General features: G+C 46.7%; 2 protein-coding genes across 2 annotated transcripts in view; one reads left to right on the plus strand and one right to left on the minus strand.

Annotated features, from left to right (window-relative positions):
* Positions 1 to 500: 500 nt before the first annotated feature.
* Unc119b (unc-119 lipid binding chaperone B) overlaps positions 501 to 13,447 on the minus strand; it is a 13,678-nt gene continuing 731 nt past the window's right edge. The window contains exons 2-5 of the mRNA XM_005396492.2: positions 10,546 to 10,659; positions 7,560 to 7,668; positions 7,265 to 7,437; positions 501 to 4,161 (exon numbers count right to left, since the gene is read on the minus strand). Of these exons, the coding sequence (XP_005396549.1) occupies positions 4,049 to 4,161; positions 7,265 to 7,437; positions 7,560 to 7,668; positions 10,546 to 10,659 (509 nt within the window). The 3' untranslated portion in view covers positions 501 to 4,048. The remainder of the gene's footprint in view (positions 4,162 to 7,264; positions 7,438 to 7,559; positions 7,669 to 10,545; positions 10,660 to 13,447) is intronic.
* On the plus strand, positions 12,744 to 13,447 carry LOC106149849 (myosin heavy chain IB; the record flags this gene model as incomplete). Its single annotated transcript, XM_013520360.1, is given in 1 exon segment — positions 12,744 to 13,447. A coding segment is annotated over 1 exon segment (173 nt), but the record flags the coding sequence as incomplete, so codon positions are not given.

Genomic DNA, 13,447 nt, shown 5'->3' on the forward strand with positions numbered 1-13,447 from the left:
TGGTAAGGTGAGGCAGGGGGACTGCAAGCTTGAGTCCAGCCTGGCTAAACTGGTAATTTACAGAGCTGGCCTCAAAAAAACAGAGGGGGGGTGGCCGCCCTGGGGGTTACAGCTCAGTGAGAGGCCTACATTCAATCTCCAGTATCACAAAACAAAATGACACAAAATATTTACCTTGACATACAATACTAAACCGCATGGTGGCACGTACCTACAATCACAGCACCCATAAGGCTGAGGCAGGGGGATCTCCATGAGTTTCAGACCAGCTTGGGCTACATAGTGAATTCAAGACCAGCCTGAACTACATAGTGAAACCCTGTCTGAAAAGAATGAAACAAAATAAGTCAGTCCAGCACAGTACTATTCCTCAGTCACCCTGGAAATCAGCTCTGCTCATTCAACAGAAAGGGCATGGAGTAGCCAAGAGAAGTGTGGAACCCACTCCTACCCCACCCCTGCCACGCCAGGGACCCAGTCAGGAAATAAGACAAGGCAGGTGTAGTGTGAAAAATCTTTCTTTTATTACTGTCTCTTGTGGCAAAATAACATTTTATACAAATAAGTCACCCAGTTTACTTTGGACACAAAGACGGTACAAACCGGAATGAGGATCTCGGATAAAGGAGAAAGGACAGGTCAGGTCATTGATGTTTCTTATATTCTGTGAAAAATACATTTGCAATGAAAAAAATAGATTTTTGCAACTTCAATGACTTCACATGGTCCTTTGTAAAGCAAGAGGTAAGTCCACCTCCACCAGACCCATCTTGTGGGTAAGATGTTCTGTAACATGGAATGTGAGCAACACGAAGGTCCCACGATTAGACTTCTCCACCAAGTACATACCAAGGAGACTGGGCTGTGATCTTCAGGACAGATTTTCCCCATTCCCAAACCTCACTGATGGCATGGGGGCACTGGCTACCAGAAGCAAATGACTTTATGGAGAGAAAAAAAAAAAAACTTGGGACCCCAAGAGAAGCAGGATCAACTAAGGCAGGACTCACCCAGTTTGTACGTTAGACACAGCCTATTAAACTCAGTCCAGAAATGGGTTCCACTCCAGTTGAAAAAATATGTTAGTCTGTCCAGTTAACGCCGTGCCAAGAACCACCAGTCTATGGTCAGCCCCAGGAGTCTCCAAATCACTGTTCCTAGGTGTTATAAATCAGATGCCCAAAGCCAAGACATGCTCAGGAAGTCCATGGCCCTGAACAATGCTTTCTCTCTAACAGCTCTGAGCTAACAGAGTGAGATGATGGCCTGTTTTAGCCCCAGTGACATCTAGTCACTACTTCCTGTGTTCATGCTTTGGAACATAAAATGAAAGAAGCCGGGATCATCTTTGGAGAAGCTGGAAGGACGGTTTAGCCCAAAGGCTGTAAAGAAAAGCAGAGGCCCTCTGGTGAATTTGAAGACAGAGGATCCAGGAAAAAGGAGGCAGAGGCCTCCCAAGTGGGCCTGCCTGTCTGCTACAGTGAGCGCCCTCCAGAAGCTGCCTGTTGGATACCTGCTCTTGGCAAAGGGAACAGTCTCCCCATGCAGGGAGCTGGTTGATAGCAGGTAACTGCTATCTTTATCTCTTTTCTGAGACAGGATCTCACTATGCAGTTCAGTCTGGCCTTGAACTCACTTTGTAGCCCAGGCTGGCCTCGAAATTAGGACGATCTTCCTGCCTCAGCCTCCAGAGTGCTGCGATTAGAGGTATACACCACAGCACCCGGCTAGAAGCTTCAATTTTAAATTTATCCCAGCCAACACCCAGAATGGTAATGCTTCTCAAGATTTCCTGTGCAGCTAGACAAGATACTGGACCTTCAAAAGCAGGACAGCAAATCCCACCCTGCTGGGCACAACTGAACACCCGGCCTTAAAACAGTCTTCAGTGAGACTAAGGCAAGTTAACAGGGAAGGGGCTACCGCACTACTCGAGCCAAAGTGCCCCCAGCTCCTTCACCTCCTGGGGGCTTTGCCAGCAGAAGTTGACCCTGCAGGTAAGAGACGGCCCACTAGTGTCCATGCAACCGCCTCCCCAGGGGCCCATTTCTCACCACAGGCTCTATAAGCAGAGCTCTGGGCAGCTCCAAAATGCACACCCTAGGTAAGGTTTAAATTTCAGACAGCAGAAGCACTCCCAGCTGGGCTTCTGTCACACAGACGAAGGAGCGTTTGAAGTCTGAGAGGAAGAGGTAAATCCCACTAAAGGCCACAGTGAGAAAGAGAAGGCAGGGAGACAGTGGGTGCTGACGTCTGTCCACAGGTGAGGAGGAGGGAATGAAGGCGACAGCTTTCCCCAGCAGCATGTGGGACAGAGCCACACTAAGGCACCTGGATTTGGAGCTGACTCCAGTTCTGCGATTCGCCCATGCAGTGATGAGGCACCCCTGCGGCAGGTGCACAGCCCCGCCCTCCCCCGCAGGTAAACCCAGGGCCAGCACTCAGAGCACTCCAGAGTGTTCTGCGAGAGGAAGCTGCCAGCACACGGCATCACCAATTCTTTGGAAGGGGGTGCAGGCTGAGGGTCAGGACCACTCACGCTCCAGAAGCCCGACAGGAACGAACACTGGCTGACGAATGCACGCGTGCTTCCGGGGCACAGGGCTGGCCCTCCTTCCTGGGCCGCACATGGCCTCCCCCCGGGAACCCTGCGGCACAGCTCCTGCCACAGCACTGTGATGCCTCGCGCTGCCTTACTACACACCTGGTCCCCTCTCCATTCATGCTACGTGGACCCTGGCCACAGGAGAGGGCCCTGGAATCTGGGCTGAGCACCTAAAGCCATCCACAGAGACAACCATAGGCAGCTGAAGAGGGGGGAGTCCATCCCGTAAGGATCCAAGGACACAAGCAGCCCACAGGAAGCGCTAAGGAGCTGTGGCCACCTCAGCCTATCTCACCCTTTCCAATCACCCCAAATAATCCCAGCTAGCAGCTTGAAGAATATGAATTACTTAGCTCTGGCTTGCCAGATAGTTCCAGAAACTGCTTCATTAGAAAGAAAACAGGAAAACTCCTAAGTAAGAAATCCACAGAGTTTAGGAGGCAAATCCCCATTAGAAGCCAATCCTTCAGGCTATGCTGTGTAGAGAAAATCAAATTTCTCTAAAGTAGCTGCTGCTTTGTAACCATACCTCCCCTAACACAAGCTAGATTAGCTCCAGGAGGCTGATCCATACTATCAGAAATCGAAACACATACCACATGTGTTGGGAACACCACTGATATTTTGTAAAAACTCCTCTATAGGAGTCTGGGGGAAAAAAAAAAATCAAAATACTAGAGGCCTGCTCTGGCCTTGAAAGATAGTATGTTCCATGAGCAAAACTGACATATTCTACTCAGGAGATGCTCCAAAGTCAGGTAGACAAGCAGCAGAGGAAGCTTATCTGTCCTCCAGAATAAGAACAAGAAGGCACTGCCAGGCTAAAACCTTGGTCTACCCGAGGAGGACTGGTGGGGGATCCGGAAGTCAGACAGATAAACAGGCTCACCATGAAAGGGGTCCTTCAGTCTGGCAGGACCTCCCATTACTCGTGCCTCCACTCTCAGCACCAAGTTTTTTCCAGTTGGTTTAAGACTATGTGCAGGCTGGGGCAGACAGGGCTATGGGCAACACCAGAAGTGAGAAGGGGAGGTGCCCACGCGACGCCCACCTTTTTTGGTCAAGAAGGACCACTAATCTGCAGGTGGCAGCCACAGCCCTCACCTGGGCACTGCTGTGCTGGAGGGACTGAGGTTCATCAGCGTAACCTGCAGACAGCTAGAACTACATGAATATAAACTTTCTTTTTAATGTGGATTGCAGAAGCCTTATTCTAATCTTTTACGTTACTATAATACCTCTGTGAACTAAGGAACAGGGAAGAAAGGGAAAACGCAACACTGCTTGGCACCTCCCTGGAGCACAGGAAACTGCCACCCCACCCCAGCCTTAGCCTCCTGGACAGTTTCCAGACGTCTGCTGACAAACAGCAGCTTCAATGCCCTCCATGCGCCAGGACACTAGGCCCTAGCAAAGCATCTCCTCTGTCTAGCCCTGCAGCAGTTACTGGCCTCCATTATAGGCATAATCAGCCTTGTTGTGCATTATCAGCTTGTTGTCCACGAAGTAGAAGCTGTCAGAGCGGGTCTCATAAGGGTTTTCAATCATCAGACGAACTGCGAGGCAGGGGTAGGAAAAAAAAGTTGGAAAAAAAAGTTAAGAGTTATACATGAGTTTGTCCCACGGTTAGGTGGGAAAACACTTAGAACTCCCTCCAAAATTCCCAAGGCAGCACTTCTGCAAAATGTGAGTATGCTCTGCTAAGTACCGAGTCGAAACCCAGGGAGCCAGCTATGAGAGCTGGGGAGACCGCAGAGGCCTCAAGGTGAGCATGATTTCCACTCAACCTAAGGATGCAGTCAACTCCTTAGTCATCCCCAGCCTGGTCTTCCCATCGGTGCCCTGGGAAACGAATTTGGCCTCTTGGCAGCAGGGACCATAGCCGCTCTATTTACTCAGTGGTCTCAGCTGACCAAGCCAGCCTTGGCTTCTGGTCTGCTGCCCACTGCTAGCCACACTGGTACAAGTCCAGCAAGCTACAGCTCATTGTGCCTACTTCCTACAGGCATCCCTGACAGCCAGAGGGATCCCAGGGAATTAAAGGGCAAGGAGCTTCTCCAGAGATGGCTCAGGTATTAACCTGAAAGTGCTCTAGTCAGAAGTCTGCTTGCCTTGGGATCTAAATACGTTCAGTTGCCCAAATCTCTTTACCATACTGGGGAGTAAGGTAATTAACAGTCACTACCTCTGATCAGTTTTGTTAATGATTATATGCCCTCTTGAGTCACCTTGAGCACTACAATTTTCCTTTCTTTTTTCTTTTTTTGGTACCGGGAATCGAACTCAGGACCGCAGGCTTCCCAGACAAGCACTTATGCCACTGAGCTATATCCCCAGCCCTACAATTTTCAAAAGGTAACAAAGTTCTTTGAAGGCCAGGTGTAGTGGCATATGTAATCCCAGCACTTGGGAGGCTGAGGCAGGAGGATCTCCATGAGTTCAAAGCAAGCCTGGGCTACATAGTAAGTTCAAGGCCGACTTGGACTACATAGGTAGACCTTGTCTCAAAAAAACAAAAAAATAAAAATTCTCCTAACCCACTCAGGCCAAAGCAATTTAGTAGACGCTGTCAGAGCGGGCTCATAAAGGTTTTCAAACATCAGACGAACTGCAAGTCAGGGAAAGGAAAAAAAAAGTCAAGAGTTATGTAGTTTACATGTAGATGACTGATCCTCAAAATCTCTTAATTTATCTGGCCTTACAGGTGTAATTAGTAATGCTATCCACGCTCTTTTCTGGAAAGCATCTTCATATTTCTGCCCAACTTGACTTCAGCCAGAGGCGATGCTGTAATGAACACTGCCCCACACTGCAGCAATCCTTATTTTACCTGGGAACAGTACTGTCATAGGAGTGAAGAGTATCGGGGTCCTGGCCTAGCCCCAAGTTCCTAAGTGAATGGATCATGAACGGCTTAAATAAAAGACAAGTGGTATGATTTTAGGACTCCAGAAGGATCAAAATCCTCTAATGCAGTTCAAGATTCCCTGGAGGTTGAGATCAAGAATTTCTCTGGGCAGTCTGTATTTACTTGGTTTTCAAACAAAGGAAGGGGATACTGAGGCAAGTGCAGGAACTGAGCAGGATCTTGGGAGTCAGTTCAAAGATTTCTCCAAGTAGGAAGTTTTACCAATTAGGAGAACTGTCTTATCTCCAGGTTAACAGTTACAGCAGGAGTGAAACGGCTGCAGCCGCAGTCGCTAGCTAGTAAACTGGAGTCAGAGCCATACTGGTGTCCTCAGCCATAGCCTTGTCTTGCCCTTTAAGGTGTCACAGCATCACAGGTCACTACAGGGCTCTGCCAGGACCAGTGAGTCATACGGGTTCACTTACTATGAATTCACTGCCGCTCTCCCAGCAAGGGGTCTAGGCCTAGGACAGACTCACAAGTAAATACAGAAAGCCAACTGATTGATTTTTAAATCTTGCTCAGAGCCGTTTCGCAGGGGTCTCCATCAAAGAGTGCCTGATTTTCAGGGTATGCAATCTGTTAAGGTCTTGGGATTTTGAGAAAATTGTTCAAATGTATGCAGATCCTTCCACACAGTTTTTTTTTTTTTTGGTACCGGGAATCAAACTCAGGACCTTGCGCTTGCCAGGTAGGCACTTATGCCACTGAGATATATACCCGGCCCCTTCTACACAATTAAAGGTCACCAATATTCACAGGACTCCACTCTCATCCGCATAAATGTCCTGAACCTGTTTTTCCAAATTACAAGCAGAGGACGGTAACTGCAGCTAGCGAGATGAAAGTTCCAGAAACTGATAAAAGCCTGTTCCTTTTCCCTAGCTCAGTCCCTATTTCCCTTGCCTGGGTTACAGCCTTCTCCACTACAGTGCCTTCCCCAGTGAGGGCTCCTCAGCTGAAAACCATGCTTCCACTGTCTCCTTTCTACTGCCACAAAACCTTAAAACCTCTCTAGCTCCTAGGTTGATTCTTGGTTTTGACGTTTTGTTTTTTGAGACAGAGTCTTGCTACGTAGTTCCATCTGGCGTTGAACTCACAGTGATCCTCCTGCTTCTGCCTCCTTGAGTGCTGGGATTACAGGGGTGCGCCACCACACCAAACTGCTAGCTCAGTTTATAACAGTTTATAAACCCTCTAGCCTGCAGAGAAAGAGAAATAAAAGTCCTCAGGCTTTTGAATCTATTCAGCCTGCGATTTCACATCTGGCTCTGATTATGGAAAAAGTGCAGGGCCGATGACTAGGACACAGTGAAAGCCGCTACTAACACTCGAGACACTTTATCTAGTCAGAGTCTCAGGCAAGGTCCCAGGCCTCCTTCACCTCCCTCAGCCACTCGCTTTCCCACAACAGGTGTCTAAAAATGATGGCCTGTATTTTTACAACTTTCCCTGCTCCCATATAGGCAGAGTCAGAGTTTGAAACGAAGGCAGGAGCAGGAGGAAATAAGAAGCCTCAGGTCAGAGGACCAGAATATCATGTTACTGCTGCTCTCCTCTGCAGGACAAAGCTGTCAGACATTCAAGGTTCATTCCTTAGGGCTGGGGATGCAGCTCAGTACCTACCTGCCTAACACGTATAGAGGCCTGGGTTCCACGTCCAGCACAAAGAAAAGGGGAGGTAGGGAGAGGATTGATTCATTCCTTGCAACTCAGAAACTAAAATACAGTAAGAGCCAGGAAATACATACTGACATCCTCTGAAAGCTGGGGAAACTCATAGATATGTTCACAAGTGTTCCTACTGCTGGGGATGCAGAAGCCAAAATCAAAGTCGAAGTTTTTCAACAGGCGTTCCCGGAAATAGTGCCGTTCAATCATCCGGAAGTTTGAGACGGGTTTGTCTCCTACTGTGAACTCCACTCTGCAAAACAAACTTTTGTGAGCCCGAACTTTTGCCTCCTCCCTCCGCCAAAGCCAACCCCCAAACCAGCCTCTTCTATGAACAAGCAGAATGTTCTCCCCACGAGAAATAACGGTACTTACGTAGCACCAACTGTCCGGAGGCGAAGAAATGCTGGTGTGAACTGGTAACGGACAAAACGTCCTGCACTGATATCCACATCTCCACCCTCCTCCTCCTCCTCCTGGTGATCTAAAAGAACACGAAGAATATTGAGTGCGCCACCTGGAAAGCACCTGTCCACACAGCACAGTGACAACCAACTAACACACCAACACCAATAGTGAGCGTGGCCCCTCTTACCACATACAGGCTGTATGCCAGGCCCTGTGCCAACAATGAGGACTCCTCATAGCAGCCCTGGGAGGTATTATGGTCTCCATCTCACAGATGAGAGCGCTCAAGTTCAGAGGAGTGCATGTCCACAGTCCCGAAACAGTAAATCACATCAGCAGGGATGTTAATCCAAGTCCATCTGACTGACTCCAAGCCTGTTTTTATACACCATGTTATTTGCCTTGTATAATTTGGGGGCTCAGGCCATAGTCTAAGATGAAGTTTGAAACATAAACTGGATTATGAGGTCTCTGATATAGCTCTGTATAAATAGACTGGGCCTGCTGTTCACCAAGTTCAAGTGTTACCCATGCACCAAAAGAAAAAGACTACAAAAGGCAAAGCTAAAGTTCCTTCAATTAATACAAACATTTCTGACAAGCACCAAATGAAAGACACTGAGTTACTGTACTTCCTTGGAGCTGATGTCCATTCCAGGCCATTCTAGGCCCAACCCTCTGACTACCTGGAAAGGGTGAAGCATACAGGCAATGAACCATGTGAGTCCTTAGAAGGTTAATGCTGATCTCTGACCTGCTCCATTCCTGAACCCAGGAGATGAAAGATTTAAAAAAATTAATCCCAGAATTGTTCTGTGAACAAGAAGTCAGTACCTCCAATGTCCAGTACGGGAATTTTCTCCAGGACTAAGCCAAACATGGGTGCCTTCAAGATCAAACTTTTTTTTTTGGTACCAGGAATCAAACTCAGAACCTCGCACTTGCCAGCCAGTCACTGTGCCACTGAGCTATATCTCAGGCCCATAAGATCAAACATTTTGGCCTGTGATTCCCAAGACGGAGCAGGGGTTCATACCCAGGAACTAAGAGCCCTGGCTCCACCAGTGTGGTTCAAACAGCCAGGGAAAATTTTCTCAGAGATTCAAAGTCATCAGAGTACGTGCTATAGGAAGGCACTGATTTGGTGTGAAGCCTAAGTGAATTAAGATCCTTAAATGAGACTGGGGAGACTGAAAAATCCAAATACTTTTATAATTGAGTTTTATACTGAAATGACTACTCTGAGCCCAGTCTAATCCAAACCCACAAACCTGGGGCAATGCTGGGGTCCCTCAAATGTCCTAATTTACTGTGACATGTGCCTTAGGGATGAGAACACCACAGACTCAGAAAGCTGGCCCTGACCTGACCATCCCAATGTATAAGTAACAATAAACTGGAGCTTGTCAGTGTCTCGGTCAGTACTATGTAGATTATGATAGCATAATACAGGGTGCAGGGGATCCAGAGCTCTGGCCTGTGCTTTGTGATTCATCTGAGCTGCGACTTCTGAGAGTTTCTCAGTGAAGTCTTTTTTCTCTTTTCTTGTTCGCAGTGCTGGTGATGGAATTCAGGGCCTCAGACATGCTGGATCAGAGCTCTACCACTGAGCCACATGCCTAGCTCAGGATAGTATGTTGATCTCTTTCCAATAGTATACCTGTCTTACCAAATTTTTTAGGCTCCTTCTTAGTAGCAAATCAAATGAAAGAAAAAAAAAAAAATCTTGCAAAGTACGTTATTATAAGCCAGGCGTGGTGGCACACGCCTGTAATCCCAGCACTCGGGAGGCCGAGGCAGGAGGATCGTTGCGAGTTTGAGACCAGTCTGGGTTGTAAAGTGAGCTGAAGGCCAGCCTGAACTGCACAGTAAGACCCTGTCTCAAAAAACGACAAAAAAAAAAAAAAAAAGTTATTACAGACCAAAGTTGATACTAGGATACCTGTGGCAATGTTCTAATGAAAGACTAACTCCAGAGGGCGCTAAGTCTCCAGTAAAGTACTCCAAAGACTTTCACGGTCCTTTGGCCAGAAATTAATCACCTGGGACTGCATTGCAAGTACAGGAAGCTTTTAATAAAGACCGATCTAACAAATCCCAAACAGACTAGTTCATCCATCTGTACTAGAAAATGGAGATTAAACCAAACAGTTTTCTGGTGGCAGGGTCTGAGGAAGGGTAGCAGAAGGCGGCAAGAAGCAGACCTTCAAACAGAAAGAGAGAAGCAGAAGAAACTCAAAGAGCTAAAAGCAGAAGATGTAAGGAAGAAGAGCCCCTGGCCACAGGTGAAATTTAGCGAAAAGCAAGCTGTTCCTTGTGCCTAAGATGATGGCAATCCTTGATACCATTCCTAATTAAACATCGGAATTCCCTGCCAAAACATCTTTGCTACCAACAGCTTGGAGGAAGTGCTGTCTTACAACTTGCTATACATTTAAGAATAAACTTTCATTAAAAAAAAAATCAAAACCTGGGCTTACTGGGAAACCCAAGGCACTATTCAGAGACAATGAGAAGACACGTAAATTTACCTTACGCTGTAGAATGGAATCCTCAGTATCACCTTTCCAAAAGGACTCAAGGCTCAGTGAGTCTTCCTCATTATGGTTTAATTCCCTCTCCTAACTGGAGGCAACATGATATGATGAAAGAACAGGACTCAGCCAAGTGTCACCTAGAAATTCTGAGTCTCAGCTCAGCTCCTTCTCCTCACGGAAGTGTGGAGATTACATAAAGCAATGCACAGAAAGATGCAAACGGTGACCCAGTGCAGACACTCAATAAACACCAGCCTTCTAACACAACCCTGCACACACAGCAGGCCAGGCTACAGGAAGAGGGCATGGAGGCAGGGCACACTGTGGTCAAGAAGCAGGATGGAATGGCACACAAATATTCGACTTTGCAGAGATCTGCTCAAACTGTCAGGTGACCCTACAACACTGAGGCCTACCTGAAATGCAAGGTTTGGCAATCTCAAAAAGCACCGTCCCCGTCTCCAAATCTCGAATTTTGAAGCGAGTAAAATCAATACTGTAGATGTTGTCTTCCGGTTTACACAAATAATCTGAAAATGAGAGAGACCAACACTGTTACATAATCCTTCAAATCGTGATACAATCCTCAAGGTTTTTGTTTTGGTTTGGCTTGGGTTTTTGTTCGATTTGCAACACTGGGGATGGAACCCAGGACTCCACACCATTCACTCCCATCCCTGGCCCTAATTTTCAAATTCTAAAGAAAATTCAGTTTTGTTTTGTTTTCCTATGCTATTTACTTATACTACAGCTCCTCCAAAACATTCTCTGGTGTTAAAATGAGACAAAGTTGTACGGACAGAAGCAGGTCTAAGAAAGAAACCCAGAAGCTAGGTGGGGTGGTAACAACTGCAAATCCCAGAACTTGGGAGGCCAGGACAAGGGGATCATCAAAGTTCAGGCCATAATGGGCCACAGAGCAGGTTCACGGCCAGCCTAAACTACACACCAAGATCTTGTCTCAAAAAACAAACAAGTCAATAAATGAAACAGAGCAGGGACTTGGTATGGATCAAGAATATCAAAAAGCTTTTAGAAACAGGGATACAAAAAGGATTTCTTGGGGCCAGGGATGTAGCACAGTGGCACAATACCTGCCTGGCAAGCACGAGGCCCTGGGTTCAATTGCCAGTACCAAGAAAAAACAGAATTCTTTGGAAACACCTCTAACTCTGTCATTATCAACCTGGATATCAGAACAAGATGGAATTTTTTTAAAGTCCTTTTTAAAACATACTGGTAGCAGGTAATACAACATCTGTTTGCCAACAGTGAGTATGAGACAGCAAACATTTCTGCGAAGAACCGAATTTTAAGTAATTGCGGACTGGGGATATAGCTCAGTGGCACAGTGCCTGCCTGGCAAGTGCAAGGTCCTGAGTTTGATTCCTGGAACCAAAAATAATTAATTAATAATTTAGGGTTTGCGGCCACACGGTTTATGTTAAAACTACTCAACTCTCCTCACTGTAGCACAAAGGTACCTATGAATAATAAGTAAATGAAAGAATGTAACTGCATCCAATAAAATTGTATTTATGGACCCTGAAATATGACATTTTTAAAAATTTATTTATTTTGCAATACTGGGGATCAAAACCCAGTGCCTTTGCACCACTGAGCTACATCCTCAGTCTTTTTTTTTTTTTTTAATACTGAGACCTAGTTTCCTTGGGTTACTAAACTGGCCAGGCTTCGTTTGAACTTGTAATCCTCCTGCCTCGGTATCTCTAGAGTGCTGGAGTTATAGGCATATGCCACTATGCCTGGTTTTGAAATATGAGTTTTATATCATGCTACAAATTTTCAAATTTATTTTCAACCACTTTTTAAGGTAAAAAACATTCTTAACTGGTGGACTGCACAAAAATCACACAACATAGACAGGTGAAGTGGCATACGCCTGCAATCTTAGCACTCGGGAGGCTGAGGCAGGAGGATCATCAGTCTGAAGAATCAGGAGGTCTAAGAAAGAAACTACATAGTGAGACTACCCCAAACTTCATAGTGAGACTGTCTCAAAAAACAAAACAAAATCACATGGTGGGTCACATATACAAGGCAGCAAAAAGAATGCCTCAATGAGAATACACCTAAGTACAGCTTGTAACAACCTAAGGAGTTAATCAAACTAGGATCCAAAGAAAATTTCACTGACTTCTTTGTACTCCTGAGAGCATCTTCCCCTTGACACTTTATCTTAGATTGCCTGTTTGTGTTATTCTTTCACATTTTACAAGCTGTATCCTATAAGATGGCAAACTTGAGAACTACTGCTTATTCTGGAACTCCAAAACAGGCTGACATTGGTTCTGTGCTTTTAGAGGGTCCTCAATAAATAATTGAGAACAGAACTGGTGAAATTTTAATGAGTAATCCAATCCAAGCTCTGGACCTGTAGCTTTCTCTGAGGAGCTGCACAGTGGGTTCTGGGGCAACTCCACCACTTCCAAACCCCCAAATGGGATCTGAGTGCCCACTGAGAATGGGGCTTCTAGGACCAGGCATTACAATGACCAACTTACCCTTAACAACACGAGCAAGCATGAGTCTAGAGAGTTCAGACGCTGTGCATTTCTGTTCTTCCCATGCCCCGAATGAAAACTTAAAGAACAGAGGCACCTTTTTCAGTTTCAATAAAACTCAACAGCAGTATTGTCTAAAGATTCACTCAGGCATGCAAGCAACAGCCCCAAGCCAAGGGTCCACACCTTCCCCAAACTCCCAGTCCCAAAGCACTGGCGCTGTCACCGGCAGCCTGAGGTACCGTCCAGTACCCCTGGACCGAAGCAACTCCCAAACAACACCACGGCATCCTTCTTGGCAGCAGGGGTGGAAGTGCGCAGGTGAGCGGGGTGGGTAGGGGAAGCCAGACCTAACTAGGTGACTGCAAACTCCTAGGGGAAAATAGCAAGACAGTGTCAAAGGGCTGGCTTGGCAAAGGAAAAGAGGGAGGCCATCCAGCACAGGGAGTGGACAACATACTCCTTCGCACCTTCCTTCACGTCAGTGAAAAGACCTAGGAGGGTTGCGGTATGCAAAATTTGCATTTCTAAAACCCTGACACAACCCTTAATTCACTAGAAAAAAAAAAATGACAAGGGCAACATTCACATGTGGGAGTTTGTACACACAGTGAAACTTCATGAAGATTTTCTCTGCGGCAGTTTTTAAATTTGCGCGAAGTGCCACGGCCAGGTGTGCGGAAGAAGGAAGCGCCCACCTGCACACAAAGGGGAGACGCCTGGGACCAAAAGCGGGGAGGCCGAGCGCGGCCGGATGGGGGCGGGGCGGCCGGGGCCGGGGCCGCGGCGGCGG

Source organism: Chinchilla lanigera, unplaced genomic scaffold, assembly GCF_000276665.1.
Source record: "Chinchilla lanigera isolate Chin_1 unplaced genomic scaffold, ChiLan1.0 scaffold00054, whole genome shotgun sequence".
Taxonomy (NCBI): Eukaryota; Metazoa; Chordata; class Mammalia; order Rodentia; family Chinchillidae; genus Chinchilla; species Chinchilla lanigera.